Source organism: Aythya ferina (genome assembly GCF_964211825.1).
Source record: "Aythya ferina genome assembly, chromosome: 21".
NCBI classification, from domain to species: Eukaryota; Metazoa; Chordata; class Aves; order Anseriformes; family Anatidae; genus Aythya; species Aythya ferina.
The window spans coordinates 4,178,722-4,193,506 of NC_140319.1; the positions used below are offsets into that span (position 1 = coordinate 4,178,722).

The 14,785-nt window shown below is 38.5% G+C and overlaps 1 protein-coding gene across 10 annotated transcripts in view; it reads right to left on the reverse strand.

Moving 5' to 3' along the window:
* Positions 1 to 14,785, reverse strand: part of KIF1B (kinesin family member 1B) — a 95,784-nt gene that overhangs the window by 62,973 nt on the left and 18,026 nt on the right. For 6 of the 10 annotated variants that reach the window (XM_084494906.1, XM_084494904.1, XM_084494908.1 and 3 more), the window contains exons 3-10: positions 9,394 to 9,470; positions 6,939 to 7,118; positions 4,742 to 4,807; positions 2,975 to 3,153; positions 2,148 to 2,259; positions 1,337 to 1,414; positions 1,052 to 1,117; positions 265 to 282 (exon numbers count right to left, since the gene is read on the reverse strand). In XM_084494906.1, coding sequence (XP_084351032.1) covers positions 265 to 282; positions 1,052 to 1,117; positions 1,337 to 1,414; positions 2,148 to 2,259; positions 2,975 to 3,153; positions 4,742 to 4,807; positions 6,939 to 7,118; positions 9,394 to 9,470 — 776 coding nt within the window. The remainder of the gene's footprint in view (positions 1 to 264; positions 283 to 1,051; positions 1,118 to 1,336; positions 1,415 to 2,147; positions 2,260 to 2,974; positions 3,154 to 4,741; positions 4,808 to 6,938; positions 7,119 to 9,393; positions 9,471 to 14,785) is intronic. The other 4 variants (XM_084494907.1, XM_084494905.1, XM_084494903.1 and 1 more) reach the window with 1 other exon arrangement.

The window sequence follows — 14,785 nt, forward strand, 5'->3', positions numbered from 1 at the left end:
GGAGCAGGGATGTAATAAAAGAGCATCTCCAAAATATCCTCAGATGTGATTTTTTCATGAATTTATCTCCAGCATTAGTATATTTTTTGAGTTTTAGTATTGACAATTCTCAGATTTCGTATCTGTACTTACTTCCTGTAATTACAGGAATTTCCCAAAGACCTATCATGAAAGATCCCTGCTCTTTGATTTCAAACTCAACAGAATAAAATCTCACAGCTTGCCAGAAAAAGACAACATTTACTACTACTCAGACCATCCTACCTTGCTGGTGCAGTTATCCTAAGGTGAAAGCATTAAAGGAAGGGGAGTAAAATACAAGATAAGCTTTTTAATACACCTTTATGCATAAATTTCCATGTTAGCTTGGATAGCACATTCTTTTGAGAACCCCATGAATTAGAATGGTTTTCATAAAAAATAAAAATAAAAATAAATAAAAAGTACTTAAATACATTCAACCTGTCCCAAGCTGTTCACAACTCACTTTTAAAAGCACTATTAATTTACTGAACTTTTTAATAATAATTGAGAGTATTTTTCTAAATCTAGAAGATAATGTTTGGATCACTATATGCTTCTTCCACTCAAAATATTAAGTCTGGCCATTGCAAAAAAAAAAAAAAAAAAAAAAAAAGTGATAACCAAGTTATTACACTGGTATTTCTAACATTTGACATTTTAGTATTTTAACAAGAAGTCTGCACTTCGTTTCCTAAAATTATTCTTTCTAATAAGTAATACTACTACAGCTCTGCAGAACTAAAAGCTTGCTATGTGAACATGCCCTTTACATATAAATGTAGACTCTTTTTGCAAGACTTCTTCACAACTAAATAAACAAATACTTCAAGCTACCTACAAATAAAGTTTCTAGTAGGTTACATAAGATTCTTAGGATACAATTCATCTGTCAAAATACACACAGCTAACTTCACTGAGAATGCTAGGCCAAGAACAGTGAATGGCTCCGCTGTACTGTACAGTATTCACTGTTTCAGTTTTACAGGTTATAGAAAGGTTGTTGCAGGTAAGTAAATGCTGTACTTACCACCTCTGCCAATGCTGAAATAACTTTGCCCAGAGTTGTGAGAGACTTGTTTATATTTGCTCCTTCCTAGGAAAACATAATCCAGTATTATACAGTAATTCATAATTTTCAACCATGAATCTCAACAGACTAAAAGAAACAAATGTCACATCCTCCATTAGAGGAAAAAACAGTCTTTGCTTTTGTTATTATGAGTATAGAAAAAATAGTTGCAATTCTTTCTTTTCCTTGTGCTGTTTGTACACCCACTCCCCTTTCTTCACTTGTAGATCAGCAGCGTGATACCTTTAATCGGGTTCCTTTGGCACCAGTTGAGTCAGCTCGCTCACTCCCAGCTAGATCCACAAGGCTAATCTTGCTGACCTGATGACAGAAAACATTAACAACAAGAATTAGTTCTTAATGAACTACAGTAAGAACAGAACTTTGAAGAATTCTATAGCATGAAAAAAACTCTGTCTAAAAATCAGTGTGCTTAAAACTAGTCAAACCAAGTTTTCACATACAGACCGTTTTTTTGTATCTTTCCAAAGTAAGAAATTGAGAAATGTGAATGATACCCATACTTCAGCTACCTCTGCATGCAAAGCATATACTTGAGTTAAAAAGAAGCCAGAAAACTGTTCCATGCTAAATAGTGCATATCTCCTTTTAACATGCATATTCCAAAAATTCCTTAAGTCATATTCATCTCCATCCCTGTTCCCACAGAGAATTAACAAAACAAAAATTTCCAATTTCCCCCTGACAAGCAAAAGCACAGGAAGTTCTGGGAACATGAAATGAATTCATCTTCCCCAGTCACATATCCCTCCCCATAGAACCTAGTCCTTAAGGTTTAAGTTCTTCCTACGTATCCTCCTCCTGCATGTATTCCCAATTTAGTTGTTTTTAGAATTACAGTCAAACAAAATCCAGTAAGAAATAAGAAGTTTCTGGCAAAGCATACAGCAAGTTCACCCTAAAAAAAAAAAAAAAACAAACACCAGAAAAAAAGTAATTCCTATTGTCTCTTCACACTGCCAATAAGAATACGTCATTGCAGGGAGGCTTTATGAAAACCACTCAACAAAGCTATTTCTTATTTGTAAAATACCTTCTCTGTGGAAAGATCAGTTTCTGCATCATGTTTCTTCTGAGTAAAGACAATTGTAAACACTGCGTGAGAGCGGCTACTAGTTTCATTCATGTTGGTAGCTGCCACAGTCCTAAAAGAGGAACAGATACAAATATGTTTAGGAAACAGTAGCCTCTATGCTCCAAGTAAACCAACCTGCAGGACTCAATGCAGCTGCAGGGTACTGAGACCAAGAGGCTGTACAGTTGACGTTTGGTCCTATCCAAGACCAAGCCACACTGAATACCATGAACATTTTTTGCTGCTCAGCTCCTCCCAGTTTCAGCACAATTTAAATAGAGCTTGCTCAATCTGTATAGTCACTAATCTGCCCACCACTAACCCATAAGAAAACGCAAATTTACATCAGTCTCTCACACAGACTGCTAACTGGATTGTACAGTTTACGTATGACAATAACTACTAGTGAACCAGAACCTAAAACGGGAATGCCAACTTAAGTCTTGACCACTTCAGTGAATCAAGCATTATGCTTACATGCTTATTTATACCAGTAATGTAATACAGTAGACATCAAAAGGCAGAATTAAAAGCCAGTAATTTACATATCTCATCTGAAGCCATTACAGCTTTATGTATCTGTACAGTGATTTGAAACATTTCTACACCACACAAATCAATTTTAGCCTTTTAATAGAATTGATCGGTGTATATTTGAATAGTATTCCAAATCTGACATCAGGTTTTAAAAAAGCACTAGTGCATCACAGAAGGTATTTTAAATGTGGTGCTATAAACTATGTAATCCCGCAAAGGAGATAAAAGTCCGTACCACTGTCACTCACCTGGCTTTGTTTCCAGCATCCATGAGGTCTGCAATGTCTGTGTAAGATGTGACTGCTAACTTGGACAGATCTTCCACATACGGTCCAAGCAGAGGATGTTCTCGCACCCGCAAATTCCCTTTGTTCTTCGGGTTCAACAAGTCTCGGACTCTTTCACAGTAAATCTCCATGTAACTCACCTGGAAAGAGGAATTTGCATGGATAATTTAGTGATTCTTAAAGCTTTCTCCACAAGAAACTCTGCAGCATTCAGAATGCCACTGGCAGAAATTCCCCCAGTCCACTACAGGAAAGCTGTAGGTGGGTGTCTCTGTTTTATGGCTTGACACAATGGGAGAAGGGAAGAAGAGTCATGAGTCACATGTGGCAAGTCTCCACTATAAGCTACAGACCCTCCACCCATGCATAGATCCCTCAACTATTTCAAAAAAGCATTAGTGTTTGGCTAAAAAATTATATATTTGAGTTCATAATCACTTTTCACGTGACACATCTAACAAAACTATCTTTATAAAGAGGCAAACAACAAATGGTAAAAAGAGTCTCCTTACAAGTAATCTCATATAAACCCCAAAGTAAACTTAGGGGAAAAAAATATATATTTTCCCTGCATGTAGGAGCAACTTTTGGTTCTGACCTGTACCCTAGTCCTATTATATTCCTGAGTTATCAGTACAATTATTCAAACAATGGTAATTTTAAATCAACATGCTTTAAAATAAACTCTAAATATTATTTTTTTTTTTTGAAAATTAAGTGCCAATAAATTTCTAACCACATACAAAGTTGAAACATTTTTTTCTGTAAACCTATCTTTATTACAGGTAACAACCTACAAAGAAATATTACCAAGTACTGAGTGAAAAGAGTACTGAGTTACAAATAGGTTACCGGTGACAACCTCTCTGAACTGCTACACTAACAAAAAATAAAAAATGAAACTGTACTTTGGTCTGCTTTTCTATCTGAGAATGGGATACAAGAAATATTTTATTTCAATTAATCACCACCAGTATTATCCCATAACTATGCACCTAAAACTCAGCAAAAAGCCTGGGATACTAAATGAAACATCTCAAGGCACGTTTCAGGGACTGTAACTAACAAATTAAAACCACTCATCCAGAAGATGGTATGTCAAAGAAACCAGAACAGCAGTTGCTGTAGAGACCAATGTAACCCATCTAGCCACAACTGTGGATACAAACATCCTCCTAAGCACTTTCCTTTTGTTCACACCCCAGACCTCCCTTAGCACCAGGTGATTCATTCCACCAGTCTAAGCTCAGTCTATGACCAAAAAAAACCACACCTATCTGTAGCATTGTTTCAGTTCTGCTCCTATTTTCAGTCTGTCTGCAAACTTGTCTTGCTAATGGTAGATGCTAGGTAGGAATGAGCAACTAAGCTCTTCTAGTCAAGTCTCGCAGAGAGTCAAGATACAAATTATGACTATTTTAATTGACAAGAAACGTGGAATTTTCCATCTAGTGGTCAAAAAAATTATCTGTGAATGCATCTTTTTTTTTTTTTTTTTAACCCATCATGTACTTGACAACTACTGTCACAGGTAAAGGTACGTTCATTTTCTGGTGGGGAAAAAAGTCCTAGAAATATTTTGCTTGTACATTTGCATCTAATATGAAGCAGAGAAAAGACAATGTTTTCAAAACAAAGAACTCAGCATCTTAATGAAGTATCAAGAATGCTGCACCTAAGCTCAGCTGGATGACCAGCACACAAATATTGATTGATCACTATACGCACCTCTACAGAGTAAGACATTTCTTCATTGCTGTTGTCATTGATTTTCTCAAACAGTTCTTCACATAGCTGGAAACAGATTAAACCCAAGACAGAAATTAGTACTGCGCAGGAAGTAGTAACTACTATGACAAATCATTAATTTTGCACAGGAGGGAAGGGGAAGAAAAAGAACAGATTTCAACCACAAACAGCCTCACTAGGAAAAGGCATCATCTCACCTATTACTATAAAATAAACTATTAAGGTTGAATTATAGAGTACTACAGTTGTTCTAGGTTTAACTAATATTATTATAATGTACTACAAAATTAGAAAAATAACCCATTATAACATTAAAGTTTGTAATAACTGAAAGTGGAAGTAAGATTAAGGAAATATTAAAATACTTAATCCTCTCCTAGTCTCATAAAAATAGCAGTCTGTTTATTTTTAAACTAACAACCCTGTGTGAATTTATTGGTGTGCTGAAGTTTCAGGATTCAGATTTAAATCAACAGCCAGATAGTTTCAAAATTTATTAACAGCATCTTCATATGAAGAATACTTCTGCTGTCAGCATTCTACTACTTTGATAGTGCTCATCTACAAATAACTTGTGTAAGAACTAAAATTAATATCATAAAGGAGAAAAACAACTCACAAGCTCATGGATACATACAGGGAGATTAAAAAGCAGGAGCACGTGGAGGGATAAGCACAGAAAAAGAGGTTTCTAACTTAGCTACTAGTCTCTGTATGGAAAATAATCATTATGATGAACACAGGCAATTTAAAAGTAGTCCACACATGGTTAAAGCATAAGATTTCACGCTAGAAACTGGCAGACAGAGCCAGGGAATTTTGCCAACACACTGAAATTTGATGTCAACAACCTATATCACTTTGAATGTGATTGTGCTGTACCCTCTCCACACATGACAAAAAAGAACAGAGTCAACAAGTTCTCCCTGAACAGATAACTCATTTTGTTCCTTTATAAGGAAACTTCTCACAGTGAAAGTGGAAGGAAATGATTTTGCTTAGAAACTGTGGTAGATAACAGGAACGTGATTACATCTACAGGAATGTTACAGATTTTAACAGTCTTTAATTACCATTAGAGGTTACAAAAAGACAAATAGAAACATCAAGATTACAACTCAAAGAATCTGAGCACTGAGCTGTTTCCACAGACTTAACTAATTTCACCTGTTATACTGATACATTACTGCAGAAGAAAAAAAGGGAATGCTTCCATGTAACAATGTCTTACATCAAGGCACCTCTGCAGAAGTGTACAAATACACTCTTCTAACATTATTTCAAGATAACCTACATGCAGCCTCAAATGGTACCAGAGCAGTTGCTAAATAATTGAGCATACAATGCCTGTACTATTAACAGAAAACAATGATCTGCATTGTCTATGTCATACCCATGGCACAGGGTCAATGCCTACAGCAAACCTGTAGCAGAATGACGACTCAGGCTGTTCAGCATATTTATTAAAACAGAAAGCCAACCTCAGATTTCTACTTCGCTGGAAGACAGTGCATTCCTCCATTCCCAAATTTAGTCCACTGTCAACACCTCCACACTGAGGAAGGTCTTCATTTAGAACAAGTGGCAGCATCGTTTGAATGCCAGTCCCAGTTTTCTGTGGGCGTATCTCAACTTCTTATATTTCATGGGCAGTATCAAAACCAACCTCAGGAGGCAACAACACTGTGCTGTGCTCTAAATTTGAAGCCTTAACTTTCCCATAGATTTGATATACTTCATTTCTTACTAAGATAAAAGGTATTACTCAGTTTTTAGCTTTGGGAAACTCATTTTCACAAAAAGTTTCTGGCAAGTTCATGAGCAGCATCACCTTTGGAATTTCTGCTGAATACAAAGTGCTCAAGTGCTGTCCTAACTAGAGGCAGAGAAGCAGACAACAAACCTAGTGAAAAAGACATCTTCATTTGCTAGTTTGTTGGGGAGAGCAGAGACATTGGATGCAGAAATATACAGAGAATATATAGTACAATTAAAAAAAAAAAAAAACAACAGTAAAAATTACTTGCATCTCTTTACTCTTTTTCTGAGTAGATTTCTTTCACTTCAGAAGTAAGCTATGGTTCTCTGTGAACTATTGCAATACAAGAAGACTGTGTCAGCCAGCAAGAATCTGAAGATGGTATAAAAATAAACCCCTTTCTGGGTTCTGTTCTACCTGGGGGATTATCCCTGCTTGGCTCTCTTCCTGCTTGCCCATCATCGTGTAGGATTTCCCAGCTCCGGTTTGTCCATAGGCAAAAATGCACACATTGTAGCCCTCAAAGGCATGCAGCAACATCTCCTTTCCAATATCATTGTACACACGGCTCTGTGATGCAAAACAGGGATCTTCAGGCTGTAAGAACACGAAAAAAGCATCAGAACAGACGTTTCTCACATAACATTTCAGAAAGCAATTAGTTTTAATCTTCTGAGTCAATCTTTTAGGGAAAGGCAAACAAAGCACATTTACACATTTTTCCAAAGGCAGTACCAACAGGATGACACTGACAACCCTGGCAGGACCACTCCATCACTGCTGAGGAAGCAATCTCCACAAGAAAAGAAACCAATTCTGGTTTGCGAACATTGTTGGAACTACTGGACATGTTTTGTGCAAGATCACTGCCAAACAGAATTCAAGGTGCTTGGAATAGAGGGAGCTAAAAAAAGAGAAGTAGAGCTCAGAGAAACAATACCAACAGAGAAGGTCTAGAAGCTACAAAATCCCCCAGTGGCTGGTCTTGACAAGGGCTCAGCAGGGCAGAGGAAGAAAAGCAAAAGCTGCTTAGTTTTTTTTTTTAGACTAAAGGTGTATGCAAATAATTTAAAAAAAATTCTTGCAGCTTTCTTATTTCCCAGCCTATAATCCAATCCAGATTTCTGTTTGTAACCTTGCTAATTGTACTGGGGATTACAAAATCCTTAAGTATGAAAATATACATTTTTAAATTACCTAGTCGCTGAACCAGTCAAGGACAGTGTATCAGAACATTCTTCTATGGTTAAACTCAGGGTTAGCAATAAAACTGAAATATAGCACTGGGAGGGGAGGGAAACTACTTTAAAGCACTTTATCCAGGTAATAAAATGAAGAAAAAAAAAAACACATACACACAAAGAAAGCACAAAAAGACTTTATGACAGGTGGCTCCAGTGACAGAAATGCGAAGAAGGACAAAGCAAGGCATCACCTTCAAATGCTTGACTGAAAAGTTTGTTATATTTTGGATAAAGCACCACCTCCACTACTGCCTGATGAAAAGGAATACTGCTGCAAACGCAATAAAAGAACAAATAATCAGAAGACATCAAAGAGAACAAAGGTGCCCGATCTCAAGGCAAACATAGAACCTGCTCAAAACAAAGCTTCATCAAATGAACAAATGAATCCTCCATTTTTTATGTAGCACATCAGGCACTCAGGCCCTGCCCTGGTCAGACTCCAACATGCAGTCACTGGAGGCAGTCCAAGACACAGCTCCAGGCATGGTACAGGATACAAAAATAGTGACAAAGTGGGATTTGCTGTATATGCTCTTTTTCCTGATGTCCTTTTCATTTGCAAATGTTTACCATGGACTTTCCTAAAAGTTAGCACACTACTGAGAATCTATGCAGGAGTTTTATGTTGCACACATGAGAGCAGACTGCACAGATAACATACCACTGAAACTTCACTGTGTACGTCACTACGTTACTACTAAATTAACATTCTCCCTTTTCACAAAATGTTGCATTTTAACACTAGTTGCTCCTGAAATCAGGACAAAAATTAGTTGCGCTAACACTCTCAAGCGAGTTTCAAGGGTTTTTTTTCGGGTTCTTTTCCTTGACTCAGAGTATCTGCTGGTTTTGAGTACTACTTATGTTCTTAATATTCCTCCCACTGACCCCATAATCTATTTGCATAGCTGCTCTGGAAATTAGGTCACTCAACAGGAAGAATTGTGAAAAGAGCTGCACAAATCCAAATTTTTCTAGGTTTTCATCGTGAAAATATCATTCTTCGCAAATCTGTGGCCAACAGGATTGTCTTTGCGCCATCCAAATTAATAAAATTAACAACTTCAAAAAACATGACCCATTCTTTCTGTATTTCTGGAGGAAAAAAAGGCGGAGGGTAGATGGCAGAACACAGTCCTGCTTTAGAACAATTACTGGAAGTCAGCAAGACCTTAGTACTAATTTGCAGGAGGGTGGGGCAGAGGAGTTAAATGACAGAGATTATTGCTTTTGCAGCTAGTGGAAGCATAGGTCACTACTCTGCCTTTTCCAGATATGCCAAGGGAACCCAGACCACATCTTCTCTTGAACTGCACGAACTTGCAGACGAGTGAAAGTTGCTCAACGTCGAAGTGAAGTAACTGTGGTTCACATGCATCCTTAAATATTTACAACAGGACACAGTTGGTGATTATTTTAAGTAATCTTCCAAATAACTACAACTTGCTATCAGACTCCCAGGAGCTTAGCTTCCCCATCTCCCAAGCTCTTAATCTGAATGAGGGCAAGAGAGACAGTGCAGAAACATCTGACAGGGATGACATGGCCAGGAAAAAAAAAAAAAAAAAAAAAGAATGCAGTTAAATCAAATCAAGTAAAAATGGTTTTCTTCTGAAAGAACTTACCGATGTGTGGGACCAATAAGAGTAGTCAAAGCTGAAGGACTTTGGCGCTTCCTTAGGATTCTTTGGGTTGATAATACCTACAGGAAACAAAATTTAAACACTTAGCTAACTTGGCATTTGGCAACATAATTAATGAACTTGCTGACCCTCAAGTTAATCTGTGTGAGTTTTCAGAGAGTTCCCACACTGCAGAGCAGTAATAAGATTGAAGCAATAGACTCGCAGTTTCCTAATACTATTTACGTAAGCCTTATTTGAAATAGGAAAAACATTCCTAAAACAAATTGATGCTGCTAAACAAAATTTTCATAGCAGTACCTCTGTATTTTTAATTCTCTTTCTCTCAATCCCTTTACTTCTTTCAATATTTGATCCATACATACGCATTCCCTGCGATTAACGGAAACTTTTCCAGATACATGTTAGGTGTGTGGGTGGTTTTTTGGGGTTTTTTCTTCCCAGCAATAAAACATTCCCATAACCTTTGCCTGGAAGCAATTAATACACGATAGATTCCAGTTCTTTTAATGGCATACAACATGCCTGTAGATTGTATATTCCAAGGAGGGTAATTTATAAGCACAGCTCTTGATGCCAAAATTAATCTCTACTGCTTCTTTCTCTCAAGACTATAGTACTGGAAATACATTATCATTTCCATCAGCTGTTTTCAAAATCATCCACATAATAAGGATTCTAAAAAGGCACACTCATGAGGATATCAAAATTAGATAAACCACCTTTGGTTTACACATGCCCACCGGCACCTATTGCAGTAATTTGCCTTTGGGAACGATGTACTTATTAAGACACACGCAAACAAAATCTACAAAGAAAGAAGAATAGACTTGTGGTGACACTCGTCCCAGGGAAAACTGACACTGATACCAAGCAAAGGATACATTCTGATCCCAAACAACCATCCTACACTACAAATGACTCCTTCGCACATATTCAGGCCAGGAAGGCCATGGTTCTGAAAGATGGGAGCTTCTTCCACTTCTCCTCTAAGAACTAAAAATCTTAACACCCACATCTCTTGGCATTTCAAGCGTTATGAGCTTAACATGCTGCAGTGAAGTCCCTGAAAATGCGGTTGCAGAATTCCCTTCAAAATGTAATCACTCCACCAGATGCTGAGTCCCTGCGCAGGGCTGCTGGCCAAAACTACAGTGTGGAGGAGGGATCACTTTGTGGACTGCAAATAGCAACAGTTGCTACTCTATTTCTTGTGGTCAGCTCCATTTTACTTGGATGCACCTTGTGCTGACATTCTTGCTGTACGAAAGCCGACAGACATGCAAAGCCAACATAAAATATGCTGTGCACCAGTACAGCATCACGTGGCAGAAACGCGTGCAGCTTTGGGTAGCAACATGGGCATCAACACACAACAAAGAGGTAACCTAAGCAGTCCTACATGGCTTTGGGCTCCCTTTGCTAGTCTTGGCCCAACAGCAGTAAATCTACAGCACCCAGGATTAAACCAGCTCTAAAGTGAACAAATCCCACAAGGCAGCTCTCCCTCCCCAAAGCCAAACCAGTTCTCTTTCAGTGGATTCCAGGCTGCTACGATTTACAACTTGTCTTGTTTTTCATTCAATTATTAGCAATCAAAGCTCTGGAAGGTAAGGAAGTCCTCTCTTGTACCAGGAAGCTCCTACGCAAAAAACAGTACAAAAAACACCGTCTCCAACTCAGTTTGATGTAATGTCCTTTGGGATAGAACATTACTTTCCTTTAATCATTTTGGGTTAAGAGCTCAAGGTAAAGTAATTTAACCATTAAAAGCAGAAAAAGCAGCAATAAATAGAACCTGTGCCTTTCTATTGCTAACATAATTTTAAGCAGAACGCACCTCTCCTGGCCATAAATTTACATTCTTGCTTAATCTCCACAGCATATCATTTTAACCCAAACTCTTGGTGTTGTTTGAAGGAGGAATGATGGCTAGGGAAGTAGAGGAGTGACCGCGTCACTGGAACACCTTGGCCTGAAAATGGGAAACTCCTGGCCGGGCAACCTGGGAAGGAAATCCAGACGAGCAGAAGCCTTGCTATGGCTTGGCTGACCGAGAAACCTGCTTTTAACCCCAATCTAAAAACTCACCCCTATGCCACATCAGTGCAGTTTTATTCCAAGGTACAAATTCAATCGCAGAAGAGAGCTTTGATCTCGCCTTATTTACCCCACAGAACAACTGAGGATCACAGAACAACTGTAGATCTCTGTAGGATCTACAGCAGAATAGCAGGTATTCAGTCTTTTCTTTTTTATTTTTACTTCATTGTCTATAAACAAGACAGCTACTCCTCCTGGCCAAGGCAAAGCTGCAATTGCTCTCTCCAAGGAAACGAGAGAGAAATTGCATCCTAAGCTTCTACTGCGTCAGGAACAGGAAACATTACAAGCAACGGCATAAATTTCAGCATTAATCAAAAATAAGTTTGATGTGAAAATACACACATCGTACCGATTGTTTACAAAAATGAAAATATCTACATTATTTCCAAAAGGAAAGCGAGGAAGCCAAGCATTTAGTCAAAGCAACAACTAGCTTTTCCCTCAGCTGGCTGTGCATAAAAAAAGCACATTGACCACCCATGAAAGACAAGATCTGCAGTGATACAACACGCTTAGTGTCAGGACACGCACTACAAGCTTGCCCTCACAGCTCCGTTCTGCTGGCTTCAGGTTTAAATTTGATCCATCACATTCACAAAGAGCCCAGTTTAGGCTCCATGGTATATGCTAGCAGTTCCCCTCCAATTTTTACTTTTATTTATTTTCTTTAGCTTCTCTGAGCTCCTTCACATTAAGTCCTGTGTGCAGCTCACTACTCTCAAAGCTACTTTCTAGGATGCACATTTTTGCAAAGCATATCCTGAGAAGCATATTAGGAAAGGGAGATCAACGTGCAAGGAGGCAGCTCTGTCAGAGGTTGGGAATGCAGCTGCCTGGCCAAAACCTTCCACAGCAACAGGAACAGGGTAGAGGAAACCTCCTGGCTGCCAGGAACTCTGCATGCTGTCCCTCGCTGCTCTGATCCAGCCACAGCCTTCTCACTCAACTTCAAGTGCAAGCTTGAACTGTTTTTATCCCCATTCTGGTTTCTTACAAACAGTCTACATTCTCCATCTTCAGAATCACTGGTTTAACAGAATGCTGTCTGTCTGCAAAGGAATCCAGGAGAGCAGAACAACTGAGAAAACGTAAGATCACAACCTCAACTGATTTCAAGCGGACCAAATCCCTCTTCTCTTACAGCACTGAGCATCAAGTGGGTAGCTGCTAACATCAGTCACGTTTGACGTGGTCTGAACTTGAACCAAGTGGCTGGATACATAAAGTGAGATACAATGCCTGAAAGAAGATGGTGAGGCTGCTAACAAACCAGGAATTCAAATTAAAGCAGCTGACCTAGCCTGAAGGTGTCTATTGCACCAAGCATCATCTTTGGAGGGACTTCTTAAGGAAGCTCGTGGATACATCTGAAGAAAATTAGAAGACCTCCTGTAGTACAGGTAAGTTTTAACCTCAAATATCGTAAGCCAAACTGAAAAAAAAAACATGATCACACAGAAATTAGACTGAGTGGGCACCACTGATTTCACATACCATGTTACTCAGCAAGCCGTGTTTTCGGCTGAACAAGGAAACAAACAGAATTAACAAGTAAAAGGATTGCTTCCAGGGTCTTCAACACTCACAAGAACAGTAAAAGCTTTTCAGTTATTTTGTTTGGTTTTTAAACCACGCAAGGCCAAGACGCATTGTATTAGTGAATCATGAACTAGGTCATCATCCATCTCCTCACACCACAGCAGACTCACGGCATGGTACACAAGCTAATGGTTTAATTACAGAGCCTCAGGAAATGAGAAAGGCAATAAGGCAGACGATCACAGCAGGAACACATTAATGGCCTTTTTATCTTACAGGATAAATTTGTTTATCTGATATTTCAAAGGTCCAACGTGGCAATTAACTTTTCTGTTTGCAGACTGAGACTAACGCTTTGTGCTGCAGCTATAATTAGTTACCGTCAGCATGGCACTGTAGCAACTTTGAACGTTGGAGCTAGCCTAAGCAGCCGGTTTCTGAGAAATTCGATCCCTTTTTCAGGCCCCCTGCTTTACCACGAGCCAACTCCTTAGCTCATTTGGAATCTTTCGGCTTCCCACAAGTTCAGGTTTCTGCACCAAACAGAACTGGCAGGGGTATTCGATCAGACCACCATCTCATACCACTGCCACCAAAGGTTACATACAACTCTATTTCACATACGTGGAAAGGATAGAACAAGTTGAAGATACTGTTTTCTGACTTCAGTGATTAAAATCTCTTCTGAGATCAGCAAAGCAAACTCTGGATTAATGGTCAGCATTTCCCTTTGGAATGGAAGGCTGAGAAAAAAGCATGGGAATATTCCTGCTATAAAAATACTCTGCAGCTTGTTGGTCTGGTTGAGGGAAATAAGTGTCCACATTGTTGGTGTAGTGTTTTTAAATCTGAGTTATGAATTCCCCCAAATTTTGAGTAACAGAATTGACCTTCAGACATAATATTCAAATGAGTTTTCCAAGTTTATAAGAAAACAGAATAGGTTAAAAAAAATCAGCTGTCAAGCGGATATAAAATTTACATAAAAGCGCACTGGGTGAATAGCTCCGTAGTGTTACCATTGAACTTGATTCCATTTATTTAATTGAATACAGCAACATTTATACTCACTGCCAGCCCAGCCCAGACTTGTAAATTCTGCAGAAAATAATCTTACATTTTAAAAGCTTCTTTCTCCTTACAGTTACATGGTAAACTGTAGAGAACTTCTTCACGCTGTCTGAGGTGCCTTTAAGCAGTAGTAATCCATATACTCTCTGAAGCTCAAGTTATTTAAAGAGTTTTATTTAGCTGTTTAACTTCTGTGGGGTTTGTTCTGACACCTGTACCTAGAAACATTTAGGGATTTTATGTAGCATTGACCAAAAAGTAAGGAAACCAATAGTTTTAAAACAAGTTTCTTCACACCAAATAATCTAAAGCTGTGTATCATTACATAAGCAAACATATGTTATCCTGATCTCTTTCGTAAACTTTGATTTTCTTAAGTGCGCTATTAAATGATAATATACAAGCCAGCAGCTGTAATTTCAAGCTACACTCTGTACTTTGTACATATAACTTGCCAGACACTCTTTGGGATGTGGAAGGAAAATAAATGCAACTAAGTCATTTTTGCAGACAAATCACCATCACTGAGGAATCAGAGCATAAGACTCACAAAGAAAAATCAGAGCCCAAACACAATGACAGTCTTCCAACGCAGCTCACAGGTACTGCTCCCATACCAGCACAACTTCCAAAAGCAGAAGCGTGCTCCAAAGCTTTC